Source organism: Nothobranchius furzeri, chromosome 5, assembly GCF_043380555.1.
Source record: "Nothobranchius furzeri strain GRZ-AD chromosome 5, NfurGRZ-RIMD1, whole genome shotgun sequence".
Classification (NCBI taxonomy): Eukaryota; Metazoa; Chordata; class Actinopteri; order Cyprinodontiformes; family Nothobranchiidae; genus Nothobranchius; species Nothobranchius furzeri.
The window spans coordinates 80,544,151-80,563,432 of record NC_091745.1 but is presented as its reverse complement, the minus strand read 5'-3'; the positions used below and the strand labels follow the sequence as shown (position 1 = coordinate 80,563,432).

General features: G+C 45.4%; 1 protein-coding gene across 3 annotated transcripts in view; it reads left to right on the top strand.

Annotated features, from left to right (window-relative positions):
- si:dkey-12j5.1 (uncharacterized) overlaps nt 1-19,282 on the top strand; it is a 35,191-nt gene that overhangs the window by 436 nt on the left and 15,473 nt on the right. Inside the window, exons 1-9 of one of the 3 annotated variants that reach the window (XM_015950511.3) lie at nt 119-417; nt 523-632; nt 703-849; nt 950-1,099; nt 2,363-2,481; nt 2,597-2,720; nt 3,604-3,696; nt 4,222-4,290; nt 16,225-16,278. In XM_015950511.3, the coding sequence (XP_015805997.3) occupies nt 351-417; nt 523-632; nt 703-849; nt 950-1,099; nt 2,363-2,481; nt 2,597-2,720; nt 3,604-3,696; nt 4,222-4,290; nt 16,225-16,278 (933 nt within the window). In that variant the 5' untranslated portion in view covers nt 119-350. Of the gene's footprint in view, nt 1-118; nt 418-522; nt 633-702; nt 850-949; nt 1,100-2,362; nt 2,482-2,596; nt 2,721-3,603; nt 3,697-4,221; nt 4,291-16,224; nt 16,279-19,282 lie in introns of those variants that run through there. The other 2 variants (XM_015950513.3, XM_015950512.3) reach the window with 2 other exon arrangements.

The window sequence follows — 19,282 nt, the reverse complement described above, 5'->3', positions numbered from 1 at the left end:
TTCATTGGTTGATAAACGTGTCAACCATAAACGGCATTGCGAAAACAGTAACTAGTAAAAATAAATGTTAGCGTTTAGATTTTACAATGATCCGATTAACGTCGCGTTAAAACAAATACTCAAGCAAACCCGCCACACATTAAAAATGGTTCAGATAAAAAAGCGATTTCCAACGTGATGAAGTATTTAGTCCGTAACCACTTTCCGTAGTTGTGATGCAGTCAGTCTCCGGCGCATGCGTATTGCAAACCTCTGGCTATTCCGTTTCCCACACGCGTGTACACGCTTTTGTGTAGTTTTTAAGAAGAAAAGTTGTCATAGAAGTAATAAACATCAGAATTCCCTTTGGAATGGGAGGCCAGGCTAAGGGCAAGAAGAAAAACAAACCTAAAAGGAAAGACCACCGCCCAAACCAGGGTCAGTCCGATGTTCTCGGTTCATTTACTCAACATGTTGTAGACCGTTCAAATCCACTCTAAGTGAGACGTAACTGCTTGGTAAACACGTGTGTCTTTTCAACAGATGTTGGATTTGTTGGCTTGTCACCCCAGGAGAGGATGAAGCTGAGGATGCATGAGAAGGCTAAGAAGAAGACAGCTGAGAAGTACTCAGTGCAGCAGCTGCTGGAGAAGGTGACACTGACAGGAAACACGGTTCCCACTCACTGCTGCGGTCTGATGTATGCCTGTTTGTGTTGTTCAGACGCAGGAATCCATGGACAGCTTTGATTTTGAAATGGCTGGACTTTTCTGTCAGCGAGCCTTGGATGTGGACTCCAACAACCTGCAGGCTCTGGACATGCTGGGACACATCAGCTGTGAATTAGGACACATGCAGAAAGCTAAAGAAATATCCTTTATGTTCTTTAGAACCGGTCAGCCACACCGAAACACGGCTGTATTTTTATCATCAAAGCATTGATGCTCTTGTTTCCTTGACTGAGTCTCAAGTTCTCCTTCGTGCTGTGGAGCTGAGTCCAGATGTTGGTCACAGCAAGTACATGAATCTGGGACAAATCCACACCGGCCAGGAGGCTGTGGATTACTACAGCAGAGGGATACACGTCCTCCTGTCTGCGCTGGAGAAACAAGAAACAGTGGTGAGTGAGTGAGTGAGTGAGTGAGTGAGTGGGTGAGTGAGTGAGTGAGGATTCATGGCAGTCTATGGATAAAACACTACTGCAGACATATAGATGTGGCCACAAGGGGGTGCTATTGGGTAGTATATAAAAGAAACATCTGTGCAGAAGGTCTTCATCACTGTCTGGTGATGAAGACCAGCGGGACTCTAATGTTTGGAGAGCTAGGACCACTGCAGCAGCAGCTGTGTGATCAGAGACTTTACAGATCAAACCCATAATCGGCTCACACTGGAGCTGCCACAAACACGCTCAACACTCACATAAAACGGTTCAAATAATGAACCTTGATGTTAATATTGTTTAACCATGTTCGGCTGTAAAAATGAACACACCATCCAACTGATATGTACACTTTTAAGTTTATGAATGCACTGTGATTTATTATCGTGATTGTTCAGTAAAACAATGTTGATTTTATATTTCCTCATCAGGCTGACGCGGTGATAGCTCGCTCCTGATGTATTGTTGTGTGTCCCTTTTCTGCAGGTCTAGAAGCAGACTCTTGTTCATCATTGGTTTTTTACCCCTTCCTTTTGTCTTTTCCTTTCTTTCACCTCTGTCTCCATGTCTGGTCGGAATTAAAAAGCATTCAAAAACAATAACAATAAAGTTTTAAGTATCAGGCGTGACATTAAAAGCAGACGCTTTGATGCTCCACCTGAGAGTGAATCTGTAAGACTTGTCACCAGCATTCAGACATCAACTCTGTTTGCTTCACAGCCAGACAGGACACGGGGAAATTAAATAAAAATTAAGTTTATATAAAATCAAAGCAAACCAGTTCTCAGAAGCAGTGTTTCAAAATAAAAGTAAAGCAAATGACAAGAGCATATTTAGATTCAAACCAAATTCTGTCTTATAATAAAACATTGTTGGAAAGTAGAAAAGCTTCATTTATAGGACAGTATGTTCCCAGTAGTCAACAAATGAACACATCGTGCATTTGTTTGTTTACACATTTCAGTAGATTGTGACATGTTTATGGTGTTTATTATAGCAGACTTTTATTCTGGTGTAATGGTTGATTCTGAAGAATCTCATGAGTTTGGTTAGGAAAGTGTTCATGCAGGTGAAAGTTTTCTATACGTATAGACACGTCTACATTTGTTAACTGTTTAGGAACATTTGTGTTTTTGTCTACTTCATTTATACGTTTATAACAAATAGTCAGATGTAAGGAAGCAGCCCTGTAATTTTTATTTAATTCTTTTATTTCTGCAGGCTCAGGCTGCTGCGGGAGCCGCGGCCGCCATGACGGATGAACACCACGAGCTTCCTACAGCGAAGGACGTCAGCGTAGCCTACTGCTCCATCGCTGAGATTTACTTAACGGACCTCTGGTATTAGAGACGGCATCACTCCGCTCACACTCGCAGCTCCATCGCTCCATCTCATGCTTCCTCATTTCTGATGGGTTGAGATCAGTTGCTTCTCTGTGTGTGTGTGTGTGTGTAGCATGGAGGAGGGAGCTGCAGAAAAGTGCAGAGAGTTCATCGAAAGAGCATTAAAGTATCACCATGACAACCCAGAGGCTCTCCAGCTTATGGCCAGTTACCTGTTCAGTACAGAGAAAATCCAGGTCAGAACACACACACACACACACACACACACACACACACACACACACACACACACACACACACACACACACACACACACACACACACACACACACACACACACACACACACACACGCACGCACGCACACACACACACACACACACACACACTTCTGATGAGTTATCACCACATTAAAGCAGGAATCTGCTGAGTTAATTATTCTGAGCAGATTGAATTGTATGGCATTAATCAGCAGATGGACACTTACATTAACACACACACGCACATGCACACACACACACACACGGGTCGTGCCAATAGGAATGTTAATTACTTGGCGGATCACCGAGGTCATGTAGTCATCTGATAAATGGAAAACAGACGACGGAGCTGAATGTTTGTCAGGGAGAATCCCGTGATCTACAGGAAGTTGCAGAGGTACTTTGGGCCAAGAGTTTAAGGAAGAACATCAATGAAATCTTTATTATTTAGTTTTAGTTTAGCCAGGGTAAAAGAAGCTATCCAGTAAACGTAACAGCTGAATCTTACCTCTCTGGGCTAAAGGCCATGGTCTAGTCTTCTCTGTCTCGGTGCTGTATCAGCGATGGATGCGTCTCCGCTTGAGCCATTGTTTGTTCCCACCACCAACCTGAGGTGGATCTGCAGTACCATCAGCGAGCTGTAGGGGGCAGACTAGTACCGATCAGGCCTCAGCTGCCAGACATCAGCTGACCTGCGTGCATAAACTGTTGTAATAATGACCACTAATGAACTGGCTTTAAACGAACCACTGTTGTTTGTAAACAAGAGTTTGGTGAATTTACATGTTTACTCTCTTAAGTGCTGCAATTTTCTAGGACGCTCTTATTTTTATAAACATTTGATTTTCTCCTGGCTTTAGGAAGGTAAACAGTACCTGCTGAAAAGTGTTGGGTTGTGGCTTCCTGCGCAGAAGGAAAGCGCCGCGCCCTGCACCACAGAAGAAGACGTGCAGGTGAGTTGTGTTGTACAGCTGCACTCGCTGTGAGCCAACAGGACTGTCTCAGAGTGCTTCTCAGCAAACGCAGCCTTAAGGACACCAGTGGGGGTAAAATGTGAGACATGAGCAAGCGAAGGACAGTGCTGAAAACCACCTCAGGAGCATCTGCTGTGTTGAGTGGGGAGAAGGCAGGAATGAGGGGATTGTTCTGCAGGAGAAACACATCTGCAATGTCAGCGCTAGGACACAAACTGTTTTAGTATCTTCCACTAAATTATAGCAGCTTCATTTCAAAAGTTGAACAGATGTGATACGGACAGCGTGCTGCAGAAGGATCCAGAGCTGTAACTCTTATCTGCACCTGCAGGTTGATCGGAACGCAGCCCGCTGACACCTGGGCTGAGATTAACAGCAAATAGCTGCAGAGCAATTCATACCTTTTGAAATTGGATCGAGTTATTATCAGACAAAAGAGGAACAGTGTTTGTGGTTGCCTGTGCAAACACGGAGGTGGTCCTACTGTCCTTTTTGTCCCTGCAGAATGAAGTCCCTCCATACGAGTCTCGCATCACCACCGCCAAACTGCTTATCGAGTCCGAGGAATACGAGGTAACGTGTTTGTTGTGCTCGCTCGCTCGCTGTGTGTTGGCCATGCTGCACCGTGGGGGGCCAGCCTGGCATTTGTGTGTTTGTGTGCTTTTCTTTCTAGTGAATAGCGCTGGAGGTGGGAAGGCCATGCCTGGTCTTTATGCCCTTCAGAGTTTAGTGTCAATAATTGAGTGATATTTACAGAGAGACTGGGGTGAGGGGAGGGGCTGCAGAGGAAGGAGTATAAAGAAAAGAAGGCAGTGAACCTCCGTTTTGATGAATTGCTGCCATATCACTGAAACGGCACACATCTCTACTAAATCACTCATCAATTTCCAGTGTAAATGGCCTCAATCTCAGCTGCCTTCAGTTCGGTGCTAAAACTCCTAACAGTCATTAAGGCTGGAGTCGTTTTCTGTGATGACTGCCACGCCGACAGCAGTGGAGCCGTTTCTGTTGTGATCCTCTGGTTAATGATGAGTCAGTCATGTTGGGTGGGTTGTGGTTGTGAAACGAGAACGGTGTCCTCCTCTGTTTCTGTTTTTTCTTCTCCACATCTACACCCGACCAGCTGAGCTGCAGTCGATGGGCGTGCTTGTGCAGGAGATGGGCTGTCGGGTGTATCAGTAAAATGACGACGTCTCGGTCCGTAGTTTCTGACACGTCGTTCGTCTTCATCGTCCCGTTGGTGCCGTCAGACCCGAAGCCCGGGACCGCACCCTTGCTCCGTGATGGAAAATGTCAGATATTTGTTACTACGTAAACAAACACGCACCAGGACCTGCTCCTGGGCAGCTCTGGTCACATTTGCATTCAGTCACTTTAGAAACGATTGGATTGTCTTTCTGAGTTTTCACTTAAAGAGACAATGTGTAGTTTTTACCGTTAATCTCTGGAAACATCCATCGAAATGCTGCTGAAAATGACTGAAAAGATGCTCAGTTGTTGAAAAATGTTGGCGGCTTCGTAACATATAACCATAAAAATCAGGTCTAAATTACATGGGGGTGGGTCTAAGACGCCATGTTTCCTTCTACAGGAGCCCGTAAGGACAAAATGCATTTACTGATTTGTAACACGGTTACAAATGTTCACCATTAATAACGTTCTTTTACACAAGTAGCTCTTCGCCTGTTGCCAGTGATGAAAGGGAATCTGATGTACTTGGGATTTAGCTGGAAGTTGTACTCCCAGGGAGTTTTGGCCCTAATGGCCATCCGCTGGTAAGGTCTCACTCGAACACAAAAATACCGCTTTCTTGCAGTGATTTAGATATCTACTGCCCCCTATCACCATAGCAAATGCACACTGTCACTTTAAAGCCACATAGCTCACTTCTGCTAATATTCGCTGCTGAACCAACTGGCTTCGCATATTCTCTATCAAAGTTTGGGGTGTTTTTATTTTCCTATACTGTACACGTTTTTAAACACCAAGTTCACAGAGAAACTGTTTATTGTACTTATTATTTTAGAAGAATTATTGATCACTCTGAGTTTAACATGCAGGCTAAATGTAAAATAGTCTTCTACCCCTATTTCCTGCATTAGCCGCCAGTAGAGAATAGACGAGAAAGCTCGGATTAGAAAAGCCTGTCATCTGCACATCAAATCAAATAACTCACCCATCTTGACTCATGGTGGGGAAGGCTGTTGTTGGTTTAGCGTCCAGGAATCATCAGAGAACGTCTTGGCTAGTAGAAGCTAACCATTAGCATTAGTAACTTCACAACATGGCAGAACAGGAAATAAGACTCCAAATCCTGCTGCCTGGAGCTCAACTCGGCTGTGGCTCTCTTCTCGTTCCTGAAACAGGAGCTCCAGAGCGTTGTTCCCAGAGGGCGACTCTCAGGGCGTTCATTTATACTAGAGACCACTGCAAACGTGTTGAAAAATGAGTGAACTTAGTCTTTAAATGAGGACTGTGCAATACAGTGTTAAGAAGTATTCCAGACTGCATGTCAATAATATATGTTTGGTAATCAAACAGACCCCTAGAAATATGTCATTTATTCATATTCTCTTCCTTCTTTACATTTATTTTAACATTTAAAGCTAGATCAAAAACAAAATACACCATAGTGAATTTTATGCAGCTGCACGAGTATACAACTATTTGTCATTAGAAATAATTCATCTTCAATTAGTTGATTCAACAATGCATTGTTTTGTTTTTATTTACTTATTGTTTTCAGAGCCCTTATCAGATCCCGGACAAGACCCCAATTTTTCATGCACATTGTTACGTGTATACTTGTATTATTCTTATGAGGGTATAGTAGCCTTTTCAGTAAATATATCAAAATAAGTAGAAATAACACGATGAGATTATTTTTGACCAGATCATGTAGATGTGTGATCTTTTCTTGTTAGCTGGTGAGAAAAATGTCACTGTGGTGACAGACGGAGTCACAAAAGAATTATGTTTCCTCAGGCTTCCTGTTGGTGGCAGACAGCACCTCATCACTTGTGCACTCCTCACATGGTGACAAGAACCTCACACATTATGACCTTTTGTTCTGTGAAGGAGAACCTCTGCTGCAGTTTTCTGTTAAGGGTTGTGAGGTTTACAGTTTTATACCGTCTAGCTAAAATAGAAGAAATATTACTGCTAGACACGGGCCAATATGAGATCATAACAATTTACTAATCCTGATTAACCCTCTCAGGCTCTAAATGAGTTCTGATAGAAGGACGAACAACTAAGTCCTTCAGGGGAACTTCTGAGTTAAAAAGTGCTCATGAAACACGAATGTGGAGTAACCAGGTAGGCATGTGTTAACTGTTGCACACCTGCAACGCCTGCCTCCAGAGGGTTACAGCAGTTTCACAATTATACAGTCAATCTGTTAGAAACTGTAACGCAAACATCTTGTTAAAATAAAAATATGTATTAATATAATGTTGGTTTTGTGTGTGTGTGTGCGTGTGTTTGTGTGTGTGTGTGTGTGTGTGTGCGCACGCGCGCACATATATCTATTTCTACTGAGATTAAGTTTAAAAGCAGAGATTAAGTTTAAAGGTGTGGAACACTGAGAAACCCAGTTTTAATGATTATCTCTGATTCTAACGGGTCACTCTGAGTGTTTCATGCAGGCTGAACATGAGAATAGTCTCCTACACCTATCTCCTGCATCAGCTTCTGATAGAAAACAGACGGTGAAACTCTAGGATAGAAAATCCTGACAGATCTACGTCACCCTGTCACTAACATTCATGGACTCACCCATCTGGACTCACGACGGGGAAGGCTGTTGTTGGGTTAGCGTTCAGGAAACAGCAGAGAACGTCTCAGCTAGCAGAAGCTAATCATTAGCATTAGCAACTCCACCACACAGCAGAACTCCTCCAGGCTTGTGTAATAGACTCTCAGGATTAATGTTGGATCCGACTCCGCTCTGACCAGTACCTACACTGTATGAAGTAGCTGCTTCACTAATTATTGTCTCTATATGTTGTTATCATTTCGTTGTGCTTATTTCCTAATTCTAATTGTGCTCATCATTTATTTTTCTTGCACCGCAGCAGTTTCCTAGTGTTGTGATTCTCATATGGCAATTAAACCTGATTCTGAAATAAAGGAAAACGCTCAAAAAGTTTAATTACAACTGTCAGCTTCAACCTGCTGTACTGTATTCGTGGCTTCATGGCAACTACCAAAATTATTTATGCTGAGAATTCTGTTTTAGTTTGCTGTGACTTGCAGAAGTCATCTCAACACCCATTGGTCTACTGTGGGGTCGTGACCCCAACGCAGGAACCACTAATCTGGTCTGCTGTGGCTGCTAACACCTTACATAAACCAAAGACTGTTTCAGTCAGAGACAAACATCCAACCACATTCCTTTAAGCAACAAATGATATAAACCTAATTAATTTGACACGTTTAATCAAATGAACAAATTAAACCCATCCTAAAAACGAGAATACGGATGTTTAAAGTGTTTAAGAGGCACGTTTCAAAGCGTGTTTGGTGTAAAACAGCTTTTTCTGAGAGGGAAGTCCAAACAATGCCTTTACTGGGCTCGGGCCGCATAAATACCAGAACTTTGTATATTCTAAGAAATCAGCGCCAGGAGTTTTCAGACTCCTGTTAATTGCTCCAGGGGGCCTAACTCATCATTTCCAGGCATGGATTGGCCACCAAAGAGTCCAAAAACAAGTTTTGGGATGTGCCAAAGAAGACTGTTGGTCTAGAATAAGTCAAATGTTGTGTGCCATGCACGTGACACGTATGATGCCACGTTCAGGCTGCACTATTAGACACATAGTTTTATGTTATTGTACAAAATGCATCCAATCCTCAGCAACAATTAAAGATTTCTTTGTTTCTGTTCTCAGACTGAAAAGCTCAGCGTGATGAAACTGAGAGGTCTGACAGCACGACCGAAACATCAGCTGTTAAAAACAAGCAGCGCTCGCTCTACAGCATCAGCGCGGTTAGCTCCTGCTAGCTCAGGAGAACGAGCTGAACCCACTTTTAACCGCATGGTGGTTACAGTTGGGCTTTGGTAGATTGTCAGTGGTTTAGTTCAAAACAAACAAATGTTTTCTGTTAGTCTCAGGAGATGTGTGTATTCTCACTCACACGGACACTTCCACGTGAACCCATCTTCATCCTTCACGGCTGCTGATTCAGCCGTCACGCGGCGGGCTGAAAAACGGACAAACGCCCCTCTCTGACAGCCGTTAAGGCATCTTTCAGCGCAGCTATCACACAGGCTGCAGGAGAGTTACTCACCTTGTTGTTGTCACTCTCATTTGTATTTATTTATGAAATGTTTCCATCCTTGCATTCAGCTCAGTGTGTGCTCCTTACACTCCCAGGCTGGCGTGCATGGACCACTGAGATTTATTTACTTTAGTATGGATGTGTGTGTGTGTGTGTGTGTGTGTGTGTGTGTGTGTGTGTGTGTGTGTGTGTGTGTGTGTGTGTGTGTGTGTGAGAAAGCTATTGCTCGCCCTCTCCTGTAAGGTGATTTGTCTTCCTCCAGTCGCTGCTGTGTGCTCCAGTAAAATGATTTTGTTAAACAGAATTGCCTGAAGATGACACACACACACACACACACACACACACACACACACACACACACACACACACACACACACACACACACACACACACACACACACACACACACACACACACACACACACACACACACACACACACACACACACACACACACACACACTAGCCATTATAGATGAGTCCCTCCCCAGAGTGCTGCGTTTTCCTGTAACAGGTCTCTAAATAAAGAGGACAGCGTGTCTCTGTTGTCTCTGCTGCACCGTTGTTGTTCACGGGCCACTTTTAGAATGTTTATTAGGACCTTTTTTTCTTTTTGCACCTTCTCTTAAAGTTTCTCGCTCTTTTCATTTGTATCACACCCATTTTTCCCTCTTATCTTCACACGAGTATTAATCTTGTTGTTGTTTAGAGCGTGAAGCAGCTTAAAAATCTCTGAATCTTTAATCACTCGCCCCTGGGCCGACAAGCGTAGTTAAGAAGTTGGAGCCGATATAATGGTTATCGTTGCTCACTTGTCCTCGCTCCCGGATATCTCTTGTTCTATTTTTGTTGTTCTGAAACTGCCTGTCCTATCAGTTGTTTAATACTGGGGCAGATCTCTTCTCCTATCTCGACTCTCTAGCTTTTGGCTGAGATGACTGCATGAGTGTATCTGTGCATGTGAAAGTCGAGTAGGTTATTTAAATCCATTCCTCGTCAGTTAGGGTTAGATGCTTTTCTTTGTGTTTTCATAATCAGTCGTTTAATAATTTCGGACGATTGCTCTGATGAAGTTATCGTCTGATAGCCGAGAATCTCGACCGTCGTTTTGTTTTGCACGTCGGTCTAGGCGTGCTCTATTGAACCTCTGCAAGCCCGACAAGCTTTACGGCTGACCAATCACAGCGCGGTTATTTAGAAAACAATGTATATTTCAATGTTTTTTATGTTTTATGGAGTTTTTCCACGATTTAACAGCAGACTGCTCATTGGCTGACTTCCATAGCGGTCCAATCACATCAGCCCGGTTGTCGGGATGTTACTGCAGTTGAGCAAAACAAAGATGGCCACGGCTCCGTAGCGGTGCAGTCTTATCACTCTATTGGTTTGGTGGGCCAGTTACAGCACTCGGTGGGTGGGATGTTACAGAAAAAAGAAAGATGGCAACTGCTTGTTTGAAACCATCATCTTTGGACTATTTAGGCTTGGACCTATTTTTAGTCAAGAGCAGATGGAGGTACTTAAGTTAATTGGGAAAAAGGAAGTCACTGCGTATTCTTAGACGCAGTATGGCGGACTGCCTTGCTGATTAATGATAAAGGACCTACACTTGTATAGCGCCTCTCAGAGTCAGAGGACTCCAAAGTGCTTTACACTACAGTGTATCATTCATCCATTCACACACACATTCACACACTGATGGTGATGAGCTACAATGTAGCCACAGCTGCCCTGGGGCACACTGCCAGAGGCAAGGCTGCCACCAGTCCCTCCGACCACCACCAGCAGGCAAGGTGGGTTAAGTGCCTTGCCCAATGACACAACAGCAGAATTCTCTGTCTGGAGCCGGGATCGACCCTACAACCTTCGGATTACTGGACAACCCGCTCAACCTGTTGAGCTACTGCTGCTACAGATGTTGACTGGCATCTGTAGCGGGAAGTGCGTTCCATAGCATGTGGGGACAGTTTGAAGGACAACCGTAGATCCCACCCTACACCTGAGAGCCACCAATGGACCGTGGCCAAACATTATATATTCACATATGGCTTTCCGGGCTAGTCATCTCACCTTCTGACCTGGACTGAGTCAGTCGGAAGCTCGGATAAAAGCAGAGGGATGCTAACTGATAAATAAAAGAAGATTTGGTCAAGGCCATAGTTGACGGCTGCCACCAGTGCTGTTGAGGTTATTGGTGGAAATTGGGCGACTGTTGGTTGGCAAAGATAGGCTGGATCAGGAAGGAGTGATGTCAGAGGGACAGCGAGTGTTAGGTATTATAAAGATCAGATCAGAGAGGCCAGGCTGCGATAGTTAGGACTCGTAAAAAGTAGGGTTATTGAATATATCGATAGAAGGATGCTTTGGTTGGCACTGCCTAGCAGGAGACCTCGCGGAAGGCCAAAGAAGAGATTTTATAGAGGGAAGGAAAGAGGACAGAATGGAGACAGGGCTGGAGCCGGATGATCCACTGTAGTGACCCTGGAAGCAAATACCAAAAGGAAAAGATGTTTGTACTCTCCTTTAAGGCCCAGGATGAAAACCACTCCATGTGGAAATTGTGGATTAACTCAGCAGGGTTTTGATGAGATCTTTAAGTGTGTTAGGAACACGTTAGACCCCCTACATGAGTGATATCTCACGGATCATTCATAATACACAGGTGGTGGTTTATAACTGTGCAGCTTTTTGGGACCAGAGAGGAGCTTGGTGGTAGCACATCCTGGAGTAGAACCCACCCAGACCTGCGTGGCCAAGGGGAGCATAGCAGGGTCCATCCAGTGTGAAGAGGGCCCCAATTAGAGACTGTCCTTTATCCTGACTTTCACTTATCTTCTGCTGCCAATAAATATCTGTGTCATTGTTGTGGGTGATGAAGCATAAACAGGAATCTCTGCATGCAAAGTGACCTGCTCTGTCTGCACCCCCCCAAAGAGCCAAAATAAACAATGAGTCTTGGTTTCTTTGTGGGCAGCTCCCTGGACACTTTGGTGATTGATGTGTGCAGATCAGGAGTCCGTTCAGCCCGTCGGCCAAGCCCCACACAGAGCGCCAACTGTTGCGGGAGAAAGACACATTAATTAAACAAAGGACGGGACAGCTGCCAGCTCCGGGAGACGGATGGAAATCATGAGTGTTTGATTTTAGAGTTTGCTTCAGCACATGGCCAGAGCGTCTTTCAGCGGGAAACTCTGACGTCTGTGCACATGCTTTAGACTTTTTACATCTTTGTGATTATTATGGAAACAGCTACATCACAGCTGTTCTGATAAACATTGAAATTAGGATATTTGACATGACTACTCACTAAGTTTAGAAACGTATTGCCTATGATTTTCCTCTCTAGCTGCAGACACACTGGGACTGCTGCTGAGCAACACTTCAAACATCCAGACTGTAAACGTATTCACTACTGGAGTCCTCGTGCTTACGGCTGTAGCTCTGTGTCCCTAACGAATGGCAGACGTGTGTGATACTCTGTGTATGAAGCACAGGACTCCAAAGCACTTTACACCACAGCGCATCATTCATCCATCTTTACTTATCTGTTTCTGTTGTGGGGATTTGGCTGCTCGAGGTTTTTCCCGCCTTCGCTCTGACGAAACAAGATCTCTCAGGAACACTGAATGTGTTCTGGCCGAAGTTTCCCAAATAAATCTGACCCATACGTAGTCGGGCGCCACACTGATCAAACGTATGTTTCTGTGATTATATACCAGCTCAGTGGCCTAGTGGTAGAGTGTCCGCCCTGAGACTGGGAGATCAGGGTTCGATTCCTGGTCGGGTCAGACCAAAGACTTTGAAAAATTGGACCCAACGCCTCCCTGCTCGACACTCAGCACTAAGGGTTGGATTGGGGGGTTAAACCACCAAAAGGTTCCCGAGCGCGGCTGTGTCTGCAGCTCACCGCTCCCCCAGGGGACGGGTCAAATGTGGAGAATAAATTTCACACACACACATCAGTGTGTGTGACAACTGACAGGACTTTAACTTTAATGATTGGCCAACACGAAAACACAGATGTATGACATCAAAACAAATGGTTCAAAAACCTTCGACCATTTGTGAATAGTCAGAAAACAGAAGATCTGTGGCTAGCTCACCGTCATGTGTTAGGAAATTCTAACAGTGGTAATGGCCTGTTTGCCTAGCGCCTTCTGAGGGATCTACAACCCCCCCAAGGCAATCAGTCCTTCACACGCTGGTGGTGATGAGCTACGATGCAGCCACAGCTGCCCTGGGGCGCACTGACAGAGGCGGGGCTGCTGCACACAGGCGTTGCTCCGACCACCGCCAGCAGGCAAGGTGGGTTAAGTGTCTGGCCCAAGGACACAACAGCAGCATTCTCTGGTCAGAGATGGGATTGAACCTGCAACCTTCTGATAACTGGACAACCCGCTCTACCTCCTGAGCTGCTGCTGTCCCTACCTAAGAAATACATTTAGACATTAGTTTAAATCTATGTAGACACCAGCTGATTAAATGTCATATAAAGAAAACACGGAGAGCCGGAGCCGGAGCCGGACCGGCAGCCTGTGAGTCCCAGAGAATCCCTGAACGGCCGGTGTCTGCTTCCCGCTCGGAGAAGTAACAGAATACTTCAGCCGCCCCACCAAATGCACATGGCCGGACAGATGCTGGATTATCGTCCCGACCCCTGCTCAGTGCTGCTATAAAAGCAGCAAAGAGCTGCTACAAGAGTCCTTGTTTCCGAGCAGACAGTCGGTGTTTCAGGAGAGGTAATGCTTGGAAATGAAACTGGATAGATGTTGCTGGATGAAAAGCTTCAAGACACAGGAGTGATTGAGTGACTGATTGAAGACATGGGAGGGTCATAATTAAAAACAACAGAGCACACGTGGACTCCTATTGGCTTCTCTGTTTCGTCTTATTTGACCTTTGACCCAGCTCTCACCCTGGATTCTCATGTCAGTTCTCTTGTTGGCTCTTCCTTCTTCCATCTCAGGAACGTTGCTAAGCTGAGTCCCATCCTGTCCCGCTCTGAACTTGAGACAGTTCTCCACACCTTCATCTCCTCACGCTTAGACTACTGTAACTCTCTTTTCACGTGTCTGAGCAGAACCTCCCTGAACCGTCTACAGGTGGTTCAGAACGCCTGTGCTCGGCTTCTGACCAAGTCCTCCAAACACACCCACATCACCCCGCTTCTCCTCCAGCTTCACTGGCTGCCAGTCAACTTCAGGGTTCATTTCAAGATCCTGGTTCTGGTCTATAGGGCCTTACATGGACAAGCACCATCTTACATTGGTGATCTTCTTAGTCCCTACACCCCCAGCAGGTCCCTGAGGTCCAGTGACCAAAGCCTACTGGTTGTACAGCACCAGGCTAAAGGTCAAAGGTGACAGATCATCTGCTGCTGTGGCCCCCAGACTCTGGACCTCTCTCCCCCTGAGCCTGAGATCAGTGGACTCAGTGGTCTCCTTTAAAAAGCAGCTGAAGACTCACTTGTTCAAGCTGGCTTTTGTATGACCTACTTCACCTCTCTCTCTTTATTCTGCTCTCCCCACCTATCCCACCTTCCTCAGGATCCACTGGTTTCCCTCTTTCCTGTTCACTCTCTCTCTTTCTTTACATTTTTTAATCACAATTGTCTATTTTTGCTCATTTTAATTATATTTTTAAACATTTTCTAAATGCTTTTTTATATTTTTACATGTTTTGTTTTTGTGAAGCACCTCGTGGTTTTTATCTACAGAAATGATATTTTCTTCTTCTATTTGGAGATGAAATTGAAAGACAAATCTGATTAACTGTGCAGCCCACAGCAGTTAGAAAGTTGCAGAAATTTTTCCAAACATGAAAAGAAATTCCTTCTCAGACGACGGTTCAAAGTAAGCAAACCTTCTGGCTGTGACCTCTGAACTGTCTCCTGACTACAATGAGGTCAGCGTTAAAACGATTACGGTTCAGGTTTGCTTATGATCATGTAGACGTCTGCACCACTGGTGGAACTATACAGTTAAGTTTAAAATAGCTGTTACAGAGTGCATATAAGGATCTAAAATCCCGCACCGATGGGAAGACTTTAGCTAGAAGTAAGAACTGCAGCGCCGCTTTCAAGTACGTGTGTGTCGTCCGTTCTTACCGTTCACCTGCAGGAGAGAGACCAACAGTCGCCTCCAACCTGAAGCTGACAAAAATCAATACATCATCACCTAGGGTCTCACACACACACACACACACACACACACACACACACACACACACACACACACACACACACACACACACTTTAACACACACATGCATACACACACACACACACACACACACACACACACACACACACACACACACACACACACACACACACACACACACACACACACACACACACACACACACTTTAACACACACACGCATACACACACACACACTTTAACACACACATGCATACACACACACACACTTAAACACACACGCGCTTACACACACATCAACACACACACACACACACATGCACACACACATGCACACACACACACACACACACACACACACACACACACATGCATACACACACGCATGCATATACACACACACAGACACACACACACACACATGCTTACACACACGCATGCATACACACACACACACACACACACACACACACACACACACACACACACACACACACACACACACACACACACACACACACACACACACGTTTCTTTCCTTTCAGACCTCAAACCGCCTCTCCAGGATGCCACAGAGAGGGAATCAAGCATACCTTTAGAGGAGGAGGATTATAGATCACGTGTCAGGTGGATGTTTGGTTTTCTTAGGCTGTGTTGCAGAGTGTGTGTGTGTGTGTGTGTGTGTGTGTGTGTGTGTGTGTGGGGGGGGGGGTCATTAAATAGATAAAAAGGCCGTCAGAGTCGATGTCGGTAGTGACTATCGACTGTGTGATGAGCGCTGGCGAGTGTGCGTATTGACTGCCGTGTCTGTTGTCTTGTTGGTATTGATGACATCGTGTTTGGGACGCTGACCTCTTCAGATGCTTATCAGACCCTCTGATCACTGTCATTGATCGAGCTGCCGGGAAGATGCACAACAACGCCGACGCCGCTGACAACAGTGTGCTTGTTTGTCCACCGTCGCAGCTCGGGAGAGACGAGTTGTCCCAGAACTAAACTTGGTTGTTCACCTGTGAGATCTGACCCGACCTGAATCTCACCGCTTCTCTTTTCTCTGCACCAGACGGCCGTCGATGTGCTGGAGAGTCTTCTGGAAGAGGACGACGAAGTCGTGCAGGTAAACCTTAAACCGACACTGTTGAACAACTCACCGAACAGCAGCTTTGCTTCCTGCATGTTTTCCGTCTGGAACACGCTAACTCGGCACGTGTGATCGTTTCTACACCATCTGTCTGAGAGGTGCATGAAGACCCAGAACAGTTAAAGCCATCCTATCACAACCTTCTCTGAACGTTTCCAGCAGAGTGTGGACCTCGGTGTTGGCAGGAGACGTCCATCTGGGTCGTGTTCGTGTCCTCTTCTTCTTTTCCAGGGTCGTAATTTCATCCCTTTATAGAAAAGGTTGTTTTATCGGAGACTTCTGGGTCTGAATGAAATGTAAAGCTTACTTGAATCTTTTTTCTTACAAAACAAAAAGTGAAGTTATTGAAGTAGTTTTAGCTTTTAAAAAGTTTAACCATAAATTTCCTGCTACTTTAGAGGTTCAGTAATGAGAACTGTTCAGTCTAATCATCAGACTCGCCTCATTCTTTGTTTCTCGGAGCGTCGCTACTTGTCAGTCCAACAGAGCAAAAGGCTTTTTTATCAGGCTCCCTGCAGAAAGACTCATTATGATGACATGGGAGCCACTGATCATTCTAACTACCTTCAGACCATTTTTATAGCTTTGTTGCAGAAGGACCGTCTGTGAGCCTTTTTCCTTCTGCTGACGTGGTTAAAACTAGCTTTAAGCATTTGGACTTCCCTCTTTCAGAGGTACAGTCATCCGTGAAATGTAGTTAAATGATGTATAAATGAGAAGCAAGACTCAACATGAGTGCATGTCTGCTCTGAGACGTTCAGGCTGCACGGAGGACAGCCCTGTTAAATAAAGGAGAGTCAAAAAGCTCCGGTTTCTGGGGACGGGGGAGCTTTCTGAGAGAGCTGTGCGTCAATCTGTTTGTGGACGATAAAGCTTGTAAGGAAAATAACGAGCTAGCTGAAGGTAAGACCTTTCATGCTGCAGGACTCTGCTGCCTCCTAACCCAGCAGCAGGCGAAGGTCTGGGCTCTTTGAGCCCAGGAGAACAAAATCAGGTTTCAAACCACACACACACACACACACGCACACACACACACACACACACACACACGCACACGCATGCACACACACACACACACACATGCATACCTGTTGATGCCTGTTGTGTATGTAAATGTACCCATCACTGCAAATCCCTGCAGGTAAACAACAACAAGGGATGCCAGTGATCGTGTCCGCGGTTCGTTTTCAGGCTTGTGTTGAATCACACATTTGTTGTTTTCTAATGTTTAATAACCCAGGAGAAATGTTAATGTTCAGGTTTGTTTAGGTCTTCTTCTGAGGAACACTTTGAAATGAAAGTATGCCAACCATTCTGGCCAGGGCCTTCCACGCGGCGCTAACATTTTACACATCATCATAAAAACGTCTCGTCAGCTGAGAATCGCAAAAAACTTGCAGACGTAAGCTGCCTGCGTATGACTGCAGGCTGAAACTCACAATCATGCACGTGCACGTGGAAGATGGGCTCTACTGCTACAGATATTATCATCACGGTGTTCAGGAGCATCATAATGCATGTTTCTGTAATACCACGCTGCTCTAGTAGACATCCTAAGCATTTTGTTTTCTTTGGTGCTTGAGCTGAAATCCTGTCGCTGCTGCCACGGGGAGTGGGGTGGGGGGGTGGGGGTTGTTAGCCAGAGGAGCGACCCCCCCCCAGGCTCAGCCTCCCCCCCACACAGACATCAGGGGGCTGAACTCTTAAACTCACTCTAGAGACACTCAGTTGAGCGAGTCTGCAGCCGGTCACTCACACCAGCCGGCCCAGCGGTTTGCCCCTTTCAGCTCCCTGACATTATAAACTCGTGATGTCAGGATTGTAAAATGGAGACACTTGACTGCGTCGTCGTGTTTTCTCCCGCCGTGTGCGGATGACAAGTGGAAAGCTCCCGCTTCCGTCTGCCTTCTCTTGTGTAACCCAAAGCTGGGACCCTACTTACATAACATCAAATCTGCACAGACAACCGAGCTCGTGCCTCACAAGTCTCGTTTCAAAGGTGTTCAGTTGATTCATGATGCTTTTGTTCTTCCTGCAGCAGCTCCTTATGGGAGCCGCGATGCGCCTTGGCCTTAAAATCACAACAGTAGCAGAGATTTGATTGGCAGACGCAGCAGTTCTTTTATTATGTGTGCTTTAGTCTGGCGCTGTCGCCGGGTCAAACCCATTCCTCTGGCTTTTTAATTAGCTAGCGTGGTTTTATTATAACACACACGAACAGATCATCTGTCGTCGCGACAGCAATAACGACGCGTTTGAAGTTCTAAATGATTTTTATATAATTTACATTTGAAGTTTCCTCAGCGAGGAGAGCGCACTCGTGCTCCTGCATGTCTCCCACAGTGCATCTGGTGCTGCTGCTGTTCTGAGAAGTGCAGCCGCAGGGGGTAACCTCCCACTCAGCGCGCCGAGCCACATTTCAGGATTCAGTGCAGCGAAGTGTTTGTTAGATAAATGGTTGATTTGTTGAAGGTGCAGGTCCCTACTGCCTCTGCCCTCCATGAATAATGAATAGAGCAAATATTTGTTTCTTGGTGCTTGAAGAACAGTGGGTGGGTGACCTTTGGCCTTAGATGAGAGGCACACACACACACACACACACGCGGGAGGGGGGGGTGTGATTATGGAGAAGAAGTAGATGCTTATGAAAAACCACGCCTGAATAAACTTCTTTGAATAACAAGCTTGTTTTCTTCTTCTACACATTTGTGTTTTCTGCCTGTTCTTTAATCATCTTCACACTTTGGTGAACTTCATCTCCACATGTGACCCATCCCTGTGGGGAGCGAGGAGCTGCAGCTGGGGCTGCGCTCGGGAACCATTTGGTGGTTTACCCCCCCAGTCCAACCCCTTAACGCTGAGTGTCAAGACACTTCTTCCGGCTCTTAGAGAGTACAGACGCTTTTTTCTCCTCCCCCTCTCTGCTATTCCCAAGGCTCTTTGTGTCCCATCTGCCTGGGCACGGCACTTCTCTGCATTT